This window comes from Neophocaena asiaeorientalis, unplaced genomic scaffold, assembly GCF_003031525.2.
Source record: "Neophocaena asiaeorientalis asiaeorientalis breed wild unplaced genomic scaffold, Neophocaena_asiaeorientalis_V1.1 scaffold64, whole genome shotgun sequence".
NCBI classification, from domain to species: Eukaryota; Metazoa; Chordata; class Mammalia; order Artiodactyla; family Phocoenidae; genus Neophocaena; species Neophocaena asiaeorientalis.
In genome coordinates this window covers 2,391,803-2,408,178 of record NW_020185334.1, presented here as the reverse complement: position 1 = coordinate 2,408,178, position 16,376 = coordinate 2,391,803, and the positions used below count along the sequence as shown (strand labels likewise).

Genomic DNA, 16,376 nt, shown 5'->3' with positions numbered 1-16,376 from the left:
TCATAGGAGACACTTCCCACAGCAAGCTAGGGATTGAAAGGGCCAACATCCCCACAGGAAGGCTGAGCTAGAAACAAGCAAGTCTACCCCTACCCTCTACCCCAATACCAAGTGCATTTAGACAAGGTGGTTATCTTCAATGCACTGAAAGGAAATATCTGCTCACCCAGAACACTATATCCAGTAAAATTAACCTGCAAAAATGAAGGTGAGGGGCTTCCCTGGTGGCGCAGTGGTTGAGAGTCCACCTGCCGATGCAGGGGACACGGGTTCGTGCCCCGGTCCGGGAAGATCCCACATGCCGCAGAGCGGCTGGGCCCGTGAGCCATGGCCGCTGGGCCTGCGCGTCTGGAGCCTGTGCTCTGCAACGGGAGAGGCCATAACAGTGAGAGGCCCGCGTACCACAAAAAAAAAAAAAAAAATGAAGGTGAAATAAAAATAGTTTCAGGTGAACAAGAATGAGCAAATTCATCACCAGCAAGACCTGTACTAATGAAAAACATTAAAGGGTGTTCTTCCATAACAGGCAAAATAATACAAAGTGAAAGCTCAAAGACAAAAAAAAAAAAACAGGCAGGGAGAGGGGTGGGGAATTAAGTGCAAAGAAAAGAATATATGTGCAGGCAAATCTAAATGAAAATTGCAGTAAAACAATAAAGTGTCACAGTGTTTTTAAGTGCATATTTATTTCCCCCACATTGATGTAAATTAATCAAAATAACAGTGGGAAAATAACAAAGATACTCTAACATATTACCTTTAAGATTAATCAAGAAAATTTTAAATAAGGAAAAACAAATATGTTAGGAAAATTAAGTGGAAAAGGAACCAGAGTTGCCCTCAAGACAAAGTCTAAGAACAATAGTGTAGTAATGGACAAAAAAAAAGTAATGGAACTGACCAACAAGTTTAGAAACAAACTCATGTATATCCTAATAGAATTTGAGAATAACACTGCTTTTTCATACCACTAGGAAATCTATATGTTATTCAGTAAACTTTCTTGGCACAATACATTACCTATTTGGGGAAAAAAACACAAATTAAATTCCTACCCCACACTACACACAAATCTGAAACCTTTTAAGTATTAATGATTTAAACATATAAAATCTAAAAAAAGAAGTCCAAAAAGATTAAGCCATCACACAGTAGGCATAAATACCAGTCTTTTTATATCAGCCTTTTCTGAGAGAGATTTTATTTTTTATTTTTACTCGTTTTAACATTATAGTAGAATATTTTACATTGAATATTATCAAAGCCAGAATCCATCAAAAGGATGGTTCATTGATAAAACCATGTAAAATTTAAAATGTCTACAAGGCAAAAGACATCATATGCAAAGGTAAATGATAAGTGGCATCTTTTTAAATTTTAAAGTATATGCAAATAGTTATAGATAGGATTAATAACCTTGAATCAGAATAGTCTGATATAAAATTAATAAGCTGGAGCTAGAGGGAAGATGGCAGAGTAAGAAGCACCAGGAATCTGTCTCCCCACCTAGACAACAACTGGCCTGATAGAATCTGTCTAATGTTAAGTATTATACAACTCTGGAGTCTATTAAAGAGGAAGGTTTCCAGGGGAAAGCTTCATTGTAAACTGTGGTTAATTTGGGTCAACTTCAGCTCTTCGCACAGTAGCCTCCCCACACCCTATCCCCAACCCTGTGGCAGGCAGCTGGGCATACGCTCCTAGAGCAGCTTGCACATAGCTTGTGAGAGTCAGGGTGGGCAATAAAGACCCTCTCCTCCAAATACCAGAATCTGTGCTCTGATTGCTGGTTCTGGTCACAGAGGTACAGACTCAGAGGCAGACAGCCATTGTTGCAGTGCCTCTCCCTCCAGATGAAGTGACCTCCAGGGAGTTTAAAAGGCTAGTCCTTGTCTCCCTTTTTGGAGACAGACATTTAAGGAGATATACAAATGGCCAAAACGCACATGAAAAGATACTCGACAGCATAATCATTAGGGAAATCACAAGATACCACCTCATACCCATTAGGATGGCTATTACCAAACAAAAAACAAAATAACAAGTGTTGATGAGGGTGTGGAGAAATTGGAACCTTTGTGCACTATTACTGGGAATTTAAAATGGTGTAGCTGCAATGGAAAAGAGTACACTGGTTCTTCAAAAAATTAAAAACAGAATTACCATATAATCCAGCAATTTCACTTCTGGGTACCCAAAAGAATTGAAACAGATATTTGTACACCTGTGTTCATAGCAGCATTATGCGTAATAACCAAAAGTTGGAAACAACTCAAGTTGCTTCAAACCATCAATGTATAAATGGATAAACAAAATGTGATATATACATACAATGGAATATTATTCAGCCTCAGAAAGAAATTCTGACGCATGCTACAACATGGTTGAACCTTGAGGACATCATGCTAAGTGAAATAGGCCTGTCAGGAAAGAAAGAAAAAATGTGTGATTCCACTTATAAGAGGTACCTAGAGTAGTCAAATTCATAGGGACAGAACTAAGAATGGTGGTTGCCAAGGGCCAGGTGGAAGGAAACAAGGAGTTAGTGTTTAATGAGCACAGAGTTTCAGTTTCTCAAGATGAAAAGGATTTTGCAGATGGATGGTAGTCATAGTTATACAATGTAAATATACTTAAAGCTACTGAAATATACCATTAAAAATGTTTAAGATGGTAAATTTTACATTGTGTATTTTACCGAAATTTTTAAAAATGTACATGTATATTTATTTATAGCAGCATTATTTATTATAGCCCCAAACTGGAAATAACCCAGATGCCTTTCAATGGATAAATGATTAAACAAACAGTGGTACATCCACTGTTTAGCAATAAGATGGTACAAGCTATTGATAAGAACAACCACCTGGATGAATCTCAAGAGAATTATACTACGTGATAAAAAAGCCAATTCCCAAAAACTCATATCCTATATGATACCATTTATATAACATTTTTGAAACGACAAAATTATACAAATGGAGAATAGATTAGTAACTGCCAGGTGTCAAGGAAGGGGTGAAGGTTGGAGGTGAGTAGGTGAGACTATAAAAGGGCAACATGAGATATCCCTGTGGTGATAAAAGTGTTGTGTATCTTGACTGTCAATACTATCCTGAATGTGATATTGTACTGTAGTTTGGCAAGATGTTCCCATTGGTGGAAACTGGGCAAAGGGTACATGGAATCTCTCTGTTGTATTTCTTAGGATTGCATGTGAATTTATAAGTACTTCAAAATAAAAAATTTGAAACAGCATAACTGGCCATATTAACTAGCCATATTGAAATTAAGTGTTGATATATCATATACCAGTTATGATAAAACTCTACAATTACAAAGTATGTTTAATATCATGTTGTCTTTCAAAGTACCTTACGCAAAGGCAGAAAAACTGTAAGAACACAATCTAGCCAACAGAAAAGAAGAAAATAGGATTCCTTGTGGTGGAATCATGCCCATAAATTGAAAGAATAGAATAACATCCTTAATCTACTCTTTACTTAATTTAAAGATGTATCCCAGGTCCAATCAAAGCATAAAACAGCTGAAAATTAAGGAATAGATGCTGGCAACTTTGTAGCACAAACTATTTAAGGTTGTCCTTTACCAAAGGAAAACAAAATTACTTTCAATTTCAACTTTAATGAATTTTCTGGAAGAATTCAAAAGAATGTACACATTCTATCTCAGACATTCTGAAAACTGAATGCGCATTGAAATTACCTACAAAACTTTAAAAACTACAGATGCCTGGGTCCCATCTACAGAGTTGCTGTTTTCATTGATTTTGAGTGCAGCCAGGGCTTGTGAATTTTTCAAAGCTCCCCAGTGACTCTGATGTGCAGCCAAAGTAGAAAACCACTGCTCTACTGGTTACACCTAACTCCAGATACGATCAATCACTAAAATCATCTTATTAGGCAGTGCTAAAGAGCTAAGCCTATTAAATTCTCATGAAATCACATCACCAAGATCATTTTCACATCCAACATATTAATGACAGTGAGAATGATATTAATAGTCAACATCTGAGTGTTTCTATGCCCCCAAAATTGGAGTAAGAATTCTTGATACATTACCTCAAGGAATCACAACGTCTCCATGAGAAAAGTGTCTTGGAGGTAACTCGCCCCTGGTCACATAAAGGCCTCTAAAGTCTGTGCTCTGAGCTACTATGTGTTCATCAACGGTACCGACTATACAAAGACAGACTTCTCAAAAGTAGACAGCAAACCTCTTAGGAATCTGGCAATAGCCAGCAAAACAGTAAATGCACATCCTCTATGAGTCAGCAATTCTACTTCCAACTATCTACCCCAATAGAACACGTATATATTAAGTGATGTGTACAAGAATATTCATGGAATTATCAATGTTAATGGCAAAATCTAGAATCAACCTGAATGCCTATCAATAAAGAAACAGCTAAATAAATACGGTAAAATGCTATTCAACAGTTTAAAAATTAATTCATCTATATATATCAACATGGACAGATTTCAAAATACATCTTGCTGCATTACAAAAAATATTTTAAAAAGCCATGTTATAATACTACTTATCTACAAACTTACTAAAGATACTACAGTATGATACCATTTATCTACTTAAAAAAGAATACTATATATTCTTTTCCAACTATATATGTTGGAATACTATATATTCCAACATTTCTGTTGGAACAGAGAGAAGCAAATCAAACAAGTAACTGTGGTTATCAGACCGAGCAGGAGTCTGGGATTGGGAATGGAAGTAAAAAGGAAGACCACGTTTATGTAAAATGCTTCAATATTTAAGAAGATAACTTATTCCTCTACCACACAATTAAAAAGTAATAAATACAATGGTTAGATACATTTATTAATTTCTATTATTTTTATTATTGTATTTGTTAATAGTACACATTTACAAAACATCAGTTCCAGCTCCTGGTAATGAAAGAATAGCTTATATGAGACTAACCTACAGACCAATAATAATTACAAACTCTAGGCAGAAGTTTTAAACTAAAAAAAAAAAAAAAAGCCTATTTGAAGGCAAGTGACGAAAAGCTGGCAGAAATAGGAGAGGATTCAACCACTGAAAGAAAAGAAACACACTGGGTGAGATCAAAATTCAAACAGCTTTCACCATGAGGCACTCCCCACTCTGTGAGATACACAGAAAATAGAGCTCAGGTAGAAAACTACAGTCTTATTGGCCTGAGATGAAGGAGTCTGGGGCTACTGAAGCCACTGGAAAGTAAGGGAGGAATCCTGGAAAGGAGAAATCCACAAAAAAAGAAGCCCAGAAATCTATGTAAAAGTCCCCTCAAATCCTGAATGAGTCCTTGACTGTTCATACAGGATGCAAGATTCCGTAAAGTCCACTGAGGAAAATAACAGCTTTAAAGTGAACAGATGTTTTAGTAAATACCCATTGTCAGAGAGACAAAATTTAAAGTTTGAGACTTTCCACTGAAACCCCAGAAAGGCCATATCTCAGGAATAAAGACCACAAACTAGTACTAAGAGACAACTCTAGGATTAAGAAAAAAACTGAAATAGACTCACTTTAACAAAGCCAAAAACCAGGCTGTGACAATATCAAGGTGAACTGCAAATAATTTAATTACATGTTAGAACAAACTCAATATCATTCAAAGGATGATAACAAATCATAGTCTCAAGGTGTAATTTTTTTTTAAAAATTGAGACATGCAACTAAACAGAAAAGTGTGACCAAGGTCAAGAAAAAAAAAATCTATCAATAGAAACTGACCCACAGATTACCTAGATTTTAGAATTAGCAGTCAAAGATTTCAAAATAACAATGATAAATATGCCAACAATGGATATAATGGGTGAAGACATGGGAAATTTCAAGACAAAGATGAAGGCTGTTTTTTTAATGGAAACTTTAGAACTGAAAACAGTATTTTTTAAATCATAACATCAGATTAATATCAAATTAGATACTGCAGGAGGAAAGATCAATAAACTCAAAGACCAATTCAACAGAAATCAAACAAATAGAAGTGTGATGGTTAATTTTATTTGACAACTTGACTGGGCCAGAGAGTGCCCAGATATTGGTCAAGCTTTATTCTAGGTATGTCTGTGAGGGTATGTTTGATAAGGTTGAGATTTACATTTAATTGATAGACGGAGTAAAGCAGATTGCCCTCCCTTTGTAAATGGACCTCATCCAATCAGCTCAAGGCCTTAATAGAACAAAGATGCAGACGCTCCCCAAGTAAGAGAAAATTCCTCTTGCCTGACTGCCTTTCAACTAGAACATCAACTTTTTCCTGCCTTCATATTTGATCTGAAACATTAGCTGATCCTGGGTCTCAAGCCTGCCAGCCTTCACACTGGAACTATACAATTGACCCTCCCAGTTTTCAGGCCTTTGAATTTGGATTGAAACTTCCCCATTGGCTCTCCTGGTCTCCAGCTTGCTGACTGACCCTGCATATCTTGGGACTTGTCAGCCTCCATAATTGCTTGTCAGCCTCCATGATTGCCGATTCTTTATAATATCTCTTTAGATAGACAGATGATAGATAGATAGGTATCTTATTGGTTCTGTCTCTATGGAGAGTCCTGATTAATACAGAAAGCACCGAGAACAAAGACTGAAAAAAAATCAGAGCCTCAGGAACACATGACAGTATCAAATGTTTTAATATAAAGTGAAATTGAAGTCCTAGAAACAGATGAGGGAGAGCATGAAGCAGAGAGTCCAATAGTTTTCCTAATTTGATTAAAAACTTGAACCCTCAGATTCAACAGGAACAATAAAACTAGCACAAAGGAAACCATACCTAGGTGAAAACAAATAGAACAATTTTTTAAAACAGTCAGAGAAAAAAGAAGACACATTACACACAAGGAAGCAATAATGATCATGTCTAACTTCCTAGCAGAAACAATGGAATCCAAAATATAATGGAATAGCATCTTTAAAAGTGCTAAAAGGATACAATGGAATATTATTCAGCTATAAGAAGGAAATTCTGATACATGCTACAACATAGATGAAAACATGCTAAATGAAATAATACAGACACAAATGACAAATATTATGTGATTCCACTTAGAGGAGGGACCTAGAACAGGCAAATTCATAGACAAAGAAAGCAGAATAAAGGTTACCAGGGACAGGCAAGAGGGGGATGGGTAATGACTGTTTAATGGGTACAGAGTGTTTGGGCTGAGGAAAAAATAGAAATGGATGGTGGCGATGGTTAATCAACACTATGAATGTATTTAGTACCACTGAATTATACACTTAAAAATTGTTAAAATGGGGGCTTCCCTGGTGGGGCAGTGGTTGAGAGTCCGCCTGCCGATGCAGGGGACACAGGTTCGTGCCCCGGTCCGGGAAGATTCCACATGCCGCGGAGCGGCTGGGCCCGTGAGCCATGGCCGCTGAGCCTGCGCGTCCGGAGCCTGTGCTCCGCGACGGGAGAGGCCACAACAGTGAGAGGCCCGCGTACCGCAAAAAAAAAAAAAAAAAAAAATTGTTAAAACGGTAAATTTTATGTTATGAATATTTTACCACAATAAAAAAAAAAGAAAAAAAGTGCTAAAAGGAAAAAACCTGCCAACCTAGAAGTCTATATCCAACAAAAATGTCTTTTCAAAGTAAAAGCAAAATAAGGATGCTTTTCAGATAATGAAAGCTGAGAAAAGTTTTCACCACTACATCTACCACATTACCAGAAAATATGTAGCATTCCAGGCTGAAGGAAAAGATGCAGAAAGAAATTCAAATCTACATATAGGAATGAAATATGTAAGTACATGTGAAAATGTGTAATAAACTTAGAATAAACCTTAGAAAGACATTCTAAAAGCTGAAGGGGAATAAAAACCTACAAATTATGCCCCCCAAAAGGTAATCAAGTACAAAACATTATCATTAACCAGCACCAACATACCATTTTATTTCTACTGAGGATTAAACAAATGGCTGAGTATAAGATGGTATTTAAATTTTTTTAAATCTAAATAATAGTTATAATTTCTCCTTTTAAATTCCCCATAGCTAAGAACCATTCTTTTTTGGGAAAAAAAAAGAATATATCACTTAACTTTCAAATGTTTTATTCACAGAACATTTCTTGTTGATTGGTTATATAAGTCATAAAAAAAATCTATGGCACAATATGTTTTTCTTATTACAAGTATAAAAAATAGTCAAAAATAATTTTGCCATCCTGAAAAAAAATCTAGTACTATTTTCTAACACATTTTTATATAAATGTTCTGAAGTAAAAATGGCAGACTGAATGCATGAATTCATCTCCATGCCCTACTAAAACTTTACCAAAAAGAAATTTAAGTGGGGGAAAAGACTGACATACACAAGGGGTGATTATAATGAGAAGGGAGATACCAACAGTTTTAGAACACAGAAAGCAAGTGGACAAACAGTAACTAATTGAGCAGAGGAAGATGAACCCCAATGTCCACTAGCCAAGACATCACAAAGCAAACTAATCTCGGCCAAAGTAAACTAATTCCTGCCAAAGAAACATCAAGAGAGCTCAAAGTAGAAAGCACCTGGTGTCTCTGAAAGCCAGGTTGCGACTAAAAACAGGAGAATGGGCAGAAAATGTCAATAAGGAACATGTAGATGCCCAAATCCCCTCCTTGTGCTTGCAGAAAAAGTGGAGAGGCTGAACTACATCGGCACCAAATTAGCAGACACCAAGCACATCTGGGAGCAGGTACGGGGCTCTACCTAAAACTGAGTTTGACGTAAAAGTCTGATAAGGGCACCGTGACACCTCCAGCCCCCTCCCTTGTTCTGTACCAGAATACTGGCTATTGCCTTGCCAGAGCTGGGAAGACTTCTCTGTCTAATCCAAAAGAAAAATGTGTAGAGAAATGATCAATGCCTCCCCTCTTGAGGTCAAACAGACCTGCCCTCACACACAAAGCTGCCAACAGGTCTTTAGGTAACTCACTCTTGAATATGAAAACTGCAGAGGGTCACTAGATAGCTGAGGAAATTAGCTAACATGTATTAGGGTCTGAAACAAACACAAAGACAGAGGAAGCAGAAACAGTGGATAAGAACAAGTTTTAAACCATAATACCCTAAGAAAGAGAGTAAAAATACTGAGTTCATGAAATAAAACCCCATGTTTTAAAAGTATTAATCACAGATGAATCTCTAGAAATTAAAAATATGAAAACCAAAATTATAAATTCATTAGAAGTAGATTTGGAAGATACAATTGAAGAAACTTCCCAGAAAGCAGGACAAAAGAGATTTTTAAAAGGAGAAAAAGTAACTTTTGAAAACGATACATGGGATTACAGTACAAGATCCAACATCTAATTGAAAGAAATTAGAAAAATATAACAAAGGAGAGATAGGGGGAGAGATTATTACACAAATTTTTTTTAATTTCCCCAAAGCACATGGATTTCCAGATGGAGAGTCCAAAAGAGTACCCAGTACAATAAGTAAAAAAGGACCCATCCCAAGATATCATTGAGGTAATAAGACCAGTGAAATAAGAACGTCCTTCCAAAGAGGCAAAAGACACGACAAAAAACTGGGAATCAAAGTGCCAGCAGACTGCATAATAGCAAGACTGGAAATTAGAAGACAGAGCAATTTCTTCAGAAACCTAAGCGAAAGTGATTTCCCACCTTCCATATATCAAATGAGGGAGTAAAACAAGAAAAAAAAAAAAAAAAAGACATTCGGAAACAGACAATTTGATACTGGAGAGAGGAAAAGGGAATTCCAAAGTGATGGGGAGGTGAAGACCAGATGACAGCTGCACAGCAGGCCTACTGAGCGTCCACTCTAGACCCAGGTTGCCAGGTGGCCTGCCTCCAAGGAAAAACAAGATGGAATTGGCAGATGAGCTGATTTGTGTGCCTGATATAAGAGCTCCACAGCAAGTCCCACTGGGCAGACTCTAAGGCAGCATTAGTGGTGGCGAGTGTGAGAATCCAGGACGCTCATACTCCCGGCCTCCCTGCACACACACATTTCTCCTCCTTCCAGCCTCTCAATATTACAACTTGCAGAAGTATGCAGTTCATTCTGAATATAATGTTACTAAGAGCTGGTCCTTATTAGACACTTGCTATGATAAATAGTCATCTCTTTTTTATACAACTTGGTTTCCTTGGAGCTAATGATTCCTCACTTTTTCATTTGATTATTTAAATTACATTTATAGATTACTTGATAAAAATTTAAAAAACAAGTAGTATATGTTTTTACTATTTGTTTTATGCATAAACATGTAGCCATGATTTCTTTTTAAGACAGACATATAAAACACACATATATACATATTTATAACCTCATTTTTCACTTTTTTAAGTCATTATTAGATTTAATCATTATCAGTCTTTATAACAATTTCCAGTTACTTCATAACATTTCATTATAAGACTATGTGATAGTTTACTCACGTTCCTCTGTGTTGGACATAAGTCTTTTTCAAATTTTTTAATAATCTTTCTTTATGTTTTTCTTTTCTTCCCTTTTTTTATTGAAGTAGTTGATGTATAATATTATATAAGTCACAGGTATACAATATAGTGATTTCACAATTTTTTAAAGGTTATACTCCATTTATAGTTACTATAAAAATTGGCTATATTCCCTGTGTTATACAATATATCCTTGTAGTTATTTTATATATAATAGAATTTTTTTTTACATTCTTAATAATGCTCACTGAGTACCCTTCTACATAAATCTATGTCTATATCTCTGATGACAAGTTCCAAGATGCAGAATGGGTTTAAGGCTTTTGATCTATACTACTTAGCTGTCCTCCAAAATTTCTGCCAATCTACATTTGTACCTACAATGTATTATGTTCATTTTACCACACACTTACCAGCAGTAATACAATATTTTTTAACTCTTTCACCAAGTGAGCAGGAACAGATTTAACATGTATTCACCTTAATTTGAATGTCCCTATTAGTTATGTTATATTATCTATTTATGACTTTTGACCCTTTTCTATTGGGGTATCACATGTATTCGTGTGACTTTTAATCTGGCAAAACTTGCATATGTATCCCATTGTCATAGTTATGATAAATGTTTTTTCAGTCTTAACTCTTCCTGCAGTCACACTTTTGTTCTTCCTTCTCATACACTTGGTACCTAGATAGGCCTTCCTCAGCTCAAGGTTGTGTAAATGTTGACCTATGTTTTCTTCTCTCTCTCTGAGTGGCTGGTATTATGGTTTTATTGTTAGTAATTATTTTAAGTAGCCTAAAAGGGATCCTTTAACAATACTTCTATAAAAACATGAGCAAGGACTTCCCTGGCAGCGCAGTGGTTAAGAATCTGCCTGCCAATGCAGAGGACATGGGTTCGATCCCTGGTCCGGGAAGATCCCACATGCCCCGGAGCAACTAAGACTATGAGCCACAACTACTGAGCCTGTGTGCTGCAACTACTGAAGCCCGCGCACCTAGAACCCGTGCTCCGCAACAAGAGAAGACACCACAATGAGAAGCCTGCGCACCGCAATGAAGAGTAGCCCCCACTCGCCCCAACTACAGAAAGCCCATGCACAGCAACGAAAGCCCAATGCAGCCAAAAATTTTTTTAAAAGCATGAGAAAGCAGGAGTGGGGGGACCTCAAGAATATAAAGGTGGCTTAAAATCAAATAACTTTCTATTTATCTTTTAACTAAAATATTTCAACATACAAGCTTTCTTCCTTAAATATAGGTACTATATGGATCAAAAGCAATGTAACACTTTCAGGTATATATGCTAATACAGCTTAATTTTGAAAAGTTTTACTTACTTGTGGTCATGATGTTAGGAGGGCAAGAGGGTATTCCATGATCTACTGCCCATCTGTAGGCTCCTTCTCCAACTAAAAAGCTAACAACAGAAAAATTACTCTTTTAAAAATTCATAGTCATCTTCTCCTACATATTCAATAAAGTAATATAAGTAATATAGTAAGGCAACTGAAAATATTTTGCAATACCTCAAAATGGCTACATGCCTAAAAAATTCTTTTAATTTTTCCCCAAGTTAGAAATTTTACAACTGGAAATGGTACATATCATTTGCAATAACTAACCAGTAAAAATTGGCAAAATGCAACATAAGAAGTAAAAATAGTTGATTTCCCAGTGGAAAATACTAAGATTTATCTTGGATCAACTGTGGTTCTCAGTTTATGTACAAGATCTACTTCATCAGATTAAGAGTCAAAGCTTAAGTGAATGTCTTCAGATTTAGTATTCTTGCCTAGTATAACACCTGGATCTACCCAAAATGAGTGGGGTACATCCAGAGATGCCCAAACACAATGATATGCACTTACATTTCTAAGCCTCGATGCAATAAAAATATATATATGGCTGTCAGAATCATTTTTACTGTGGTAAACAAAGCAGTGTGGTATGTCCCCAAAGTAATTTTTTTAAGTCCCAAACTGCAAGTTTTAACATAACAAAGTGAATAAATGGATACTGTTAGCTAACTGTAAAAGACTTCCTTTCAAAGATTTCAAATAGCATGCAGGATAATTAACCACCCCATTCCCTAACACAGTAATAGCAAGCAGTTACCATAATAATCAATCACTTCATCTCCTTCCACAGCCAACTTCTTAAAGCTCTCAGCCAGCTAGTAATGGATTCCTTGAACTAGTGCCTACTCATTAGTTTCCTGCTCCCTAGTTTTTGTTTCTGTTCCTCTAATCATTCCAACACTAAAAACTCAATGTAATACATATTGAAGTCTTTAGATTTGATTGTTCGTAAGAAGATCAATGATAGATTAGAAGAAGAAAGTCTAAGTTGATACTCAGAAACATATCCAAATGGTTCCAATGAGAAACAAATTGGTTAAGCCAATAGTTACTACTATTTTCCAGTATATATGAAGGTGAGAATGGAGGGAGCATTAAAAAAAAGAGAAGAGGGAGAGAGCCAACAAGAATACCTCTTCAAACTTCCATTTTAAAAAAAAAAATCTAAAGGACTCCAAAAATAGAAAAGTTCCTCCTATTCCTGTATCAAATGAAGACCACTGCAAAGAAACTGCAAAGAAAAGCTGTCACATAAAGGAAAATGGAAGAATAACTGAGGCAGGAACTTGGATGCAAGTTGAGCTGTCCTGACAGCATTTGTAGCACTTCCTTCTGCTAGAAAAAGACTTTGATATAAGAAATAAACTCTCTTCACGTGAAGACGTAAAAGAGATGCTGAAGTATTCAATTAAATGATCAGGACAGAAGTTTGGGGCTGAATCTAGTATTCTCAGCACTCCCATTCGTCATTTGGGGTTCTATCCCAGCATCTCGAATTGAAAGTATTTTATAACATAAGCTTAGTTTTATTTTTCATTTCTTAATCATTCATAGGTTTGATTCTAAATAAAATTAGTTTGCAGTTGTCTGCTATGCAAGGTTTTAAATACATTAGGCGTTGTACAATATTCACAGGAAGGTGAATATTTGATGCCATCTTACGGACAAGAATTCTGAGATCTTGGCCTTTCCTTACTATCAAAAATTACTTGTCCAGTAGTTTGACATCACACAAAATGGCATATAACTGCTTTTGAAATCATTTTAAAATGCTAAAAAGCTACGTGAGCTTTCGCTAAAAACTATACTATCAAAAATGAAAAATCTCTTCCCAGAACACTGAATGCAGCACCAATTCAAATTTTTCTCAAATATTCTTCTGTCTCTCCAAGGAGAAAGCTTTCACAGAAGTTTCACCTCAATTCACTAGAAAAATCCATCGACTCTACCTTGTTAACACATCCAGAATCTGACCACTTCTCACCACCGCCCTGGTCTGAGCTGCCATCATCTATTACCTACAGTGTTGAAATGGCCTCATCACTTCCATGCTCACCTTGCTCCGTCCCCTGCCCCAGTCTAATCTCAACACATCAGCCAGTGACATCCTTGTAAAACACAAGTCAGGTAATGACATTTCTCTTCTCAAAATCCTGCGAAACCCCTCATGAGGACTTTAGCATGAAAACTGGAGCCTTCACCAGGATCTCCAGGCTCCCAAGTGATCTGGTCTTCTCTGCTCCCTCCTCCCCTCATCTCTTCTTCCTCTTGCCCCCTTGCTTACTCTGCTCCAGCCTCTTACAAAACACAAACATGCCAGGGGGACTCCTGCCTCACGGCCTTCACCCTGACTGTTCCCTGTCAGGATCTTCCTTATTTCCCAAATGGCAAATTTTCCCATCTGTTTAAATATATCTCCCTGATGAGGCCAATTTAAAACTGTGCTCCTCTACCCAGTATTCCCAATGCCTCTCATTCTGTCTTTTTTACATTTTTTCTTTTTTTCTACCTTCTCACATACCACATACTTTATAACTGATGATATTATCTCTGTTGTTTATATCTCCCTCAAATAAACTGTAAGCTTCACAACGACAGGGATCTTTGTTTTTCATTGATATCCATATATGCTAAGCATTTAGAACCATGCCTGAAGCACACTAAGCATTAGAAAAACACTGGCAAGATATTCAACCATAAACTAGGGTGTCAAAACTCTCTAAAGGACAGCATTTTCCTTGTGTTATGCTCTCCTTAATTTACATTACAGCAAGTCTAAAGTGTTAAGAAACAAAAGCAACACTACTGAGACCAGCACTGAGTGGGATTATTAAAACCTTCAAGAAGCTGAGCTACTGAAGTGCCAGCATAGCCAAACACCCGAAAACACAGTGAGGTCAATTAACAATTTCATGGATGGGAAATTTTCAAAAACCATGACACTATGTAGTCAGTCTAAAAATGTGCGATTTAGTGATTCAGAAAGCTCTCAAAACTGCTTAAAATGCATTATGCTGGATGAGAAAGATACAGGAGAAAATGATAGCTGCTTCTTTGGACTTAAAAATGGATTTCTATATATTTTACCTATTACTTCTTTATCATAAATGCACAGAACTGAAGAAAGACCACCAATTTGGTGGCTACTGATTATTTAAAGCTTACAAACACATAAAGTGCAAATAAGGGAGAACCTGCTGTATGTGGAAATAACACATAATGACCAAATTAAATAATAAGGAGTTAACTCTTCCAAAAATTTTTATTACAAAAATTTTCAAACATATACATTACAGAGAATAGTATAATGAACCCAAAGGATCATCACCCATTTTCATCAATTGTTAATACATTGCTAATCTCATTCATTTATATTCCCACCCAGACTATTTTGAAGCAAATCTCAGATATCATATAACTTCAAATATAAATATTTTAGCATGCATCTCAAAAAATAACTTTTTTAAAAAACATAACCACAACATAACCAATTGACACCTAAAAAAATTAACAATAAATCCTTAGAATCAAAATAGTTTATTCAATCGATGTTCACATTTCCCTGATTGTCTCATAAAATTTTTGCTATTATTGTTATTTTTGCCTTTTAAACTATTTTGTTTGAAGGGGAACCCAACTAGCCCATCCATACCTCCTGATTAGTTGATAGCTCTCTTATGTTTCTTTTAGTCTATAGGTTTTTAAATTTTCTTTTCACATTCATACAACAAAGGTACTAAAATCAATGAGTTTATGAAATACAATAGATTAAATAGTATTTTTAAATAAACAATGTACCAAAAATTAAATTTGCATCTCAAAAAATCTGAGGGTCTAATGAGCAATAATGCTTTTCTAGCTTTCCCTTTTTCACCAAAAGAAACATAATTTCCAAAAATTATAACTTATTCTATAACATATTAGGGTAGCAGTCAGCAATTTTTTTTCTGCAGAGGGCCCGATAGTAAACAGTTTGGGCTTTCTGACCAGATGTCTCTGCTGCAACAACTCAGTTTGGCCTCTGCGGAGCACAAGCAGCCATAGACAATATGTACACAAATGGGTATGGCTGTGTTCCAATAAAACTTTATTTACAAAAAACAGGCAGTAGTCCAGATTTGGCCCACACACCATAGTTTGACAACCCCTGTTTTGGATGGTTATGCCTATCAAAGTTGTACCCTATCAAAATGAAGGAGGAAAGAGTAAAAATAAATAAAATTTATTTACTTTTATAAATAAAATAAACATAGGAAAATACGACACAGTTTATGATAGTAGGCCCACCAAATTTATGAGGATATCATATGCATGCTAAATATATTCTACTAATCTGACCAAACACCAATACTTAAATAATATATCATATCATGGTGGCAATAACCAGAAAATTAAAACATAAAAAGTTATCAGCTAATAGAAATACCATTCTGCCTAAAGTTTTGCTGAGGGTTTTTGTAACAAAGCAGTAAGAGTTTATAAAATTCTAACAGAATTTAGATACAGCTGAAACAAATACACTCCCTGTCTTCCTCAATGAGATATATAGACAGATGAA

General features: G+C 35.9%; 1 protein-coding gene across 2 annotated transcripts in view; it reads right to left on the bottom strand.

Annotated features, from left to right (window-relative positions):
* TASP1 (taspase 1) overlaps positions 1–16,376 on the bottom strand; it is a 235,488-nt gene that overhangs the window by 161,739 nt on the left and 57,373 nt on the right. For both annotated transcript variants that reach the window (XM_024735456.1, XM_024735457.1), the window contains one exon: positions 11,798–11,877. In XM_024735456.1, coding sequence (XP_024591224.1) covers positions 11,798–11,877 — 80 coding nt within the window. The remainder of the gene's footprint in view (positions 1–11,797; positions 11,878–16,376) is intronic.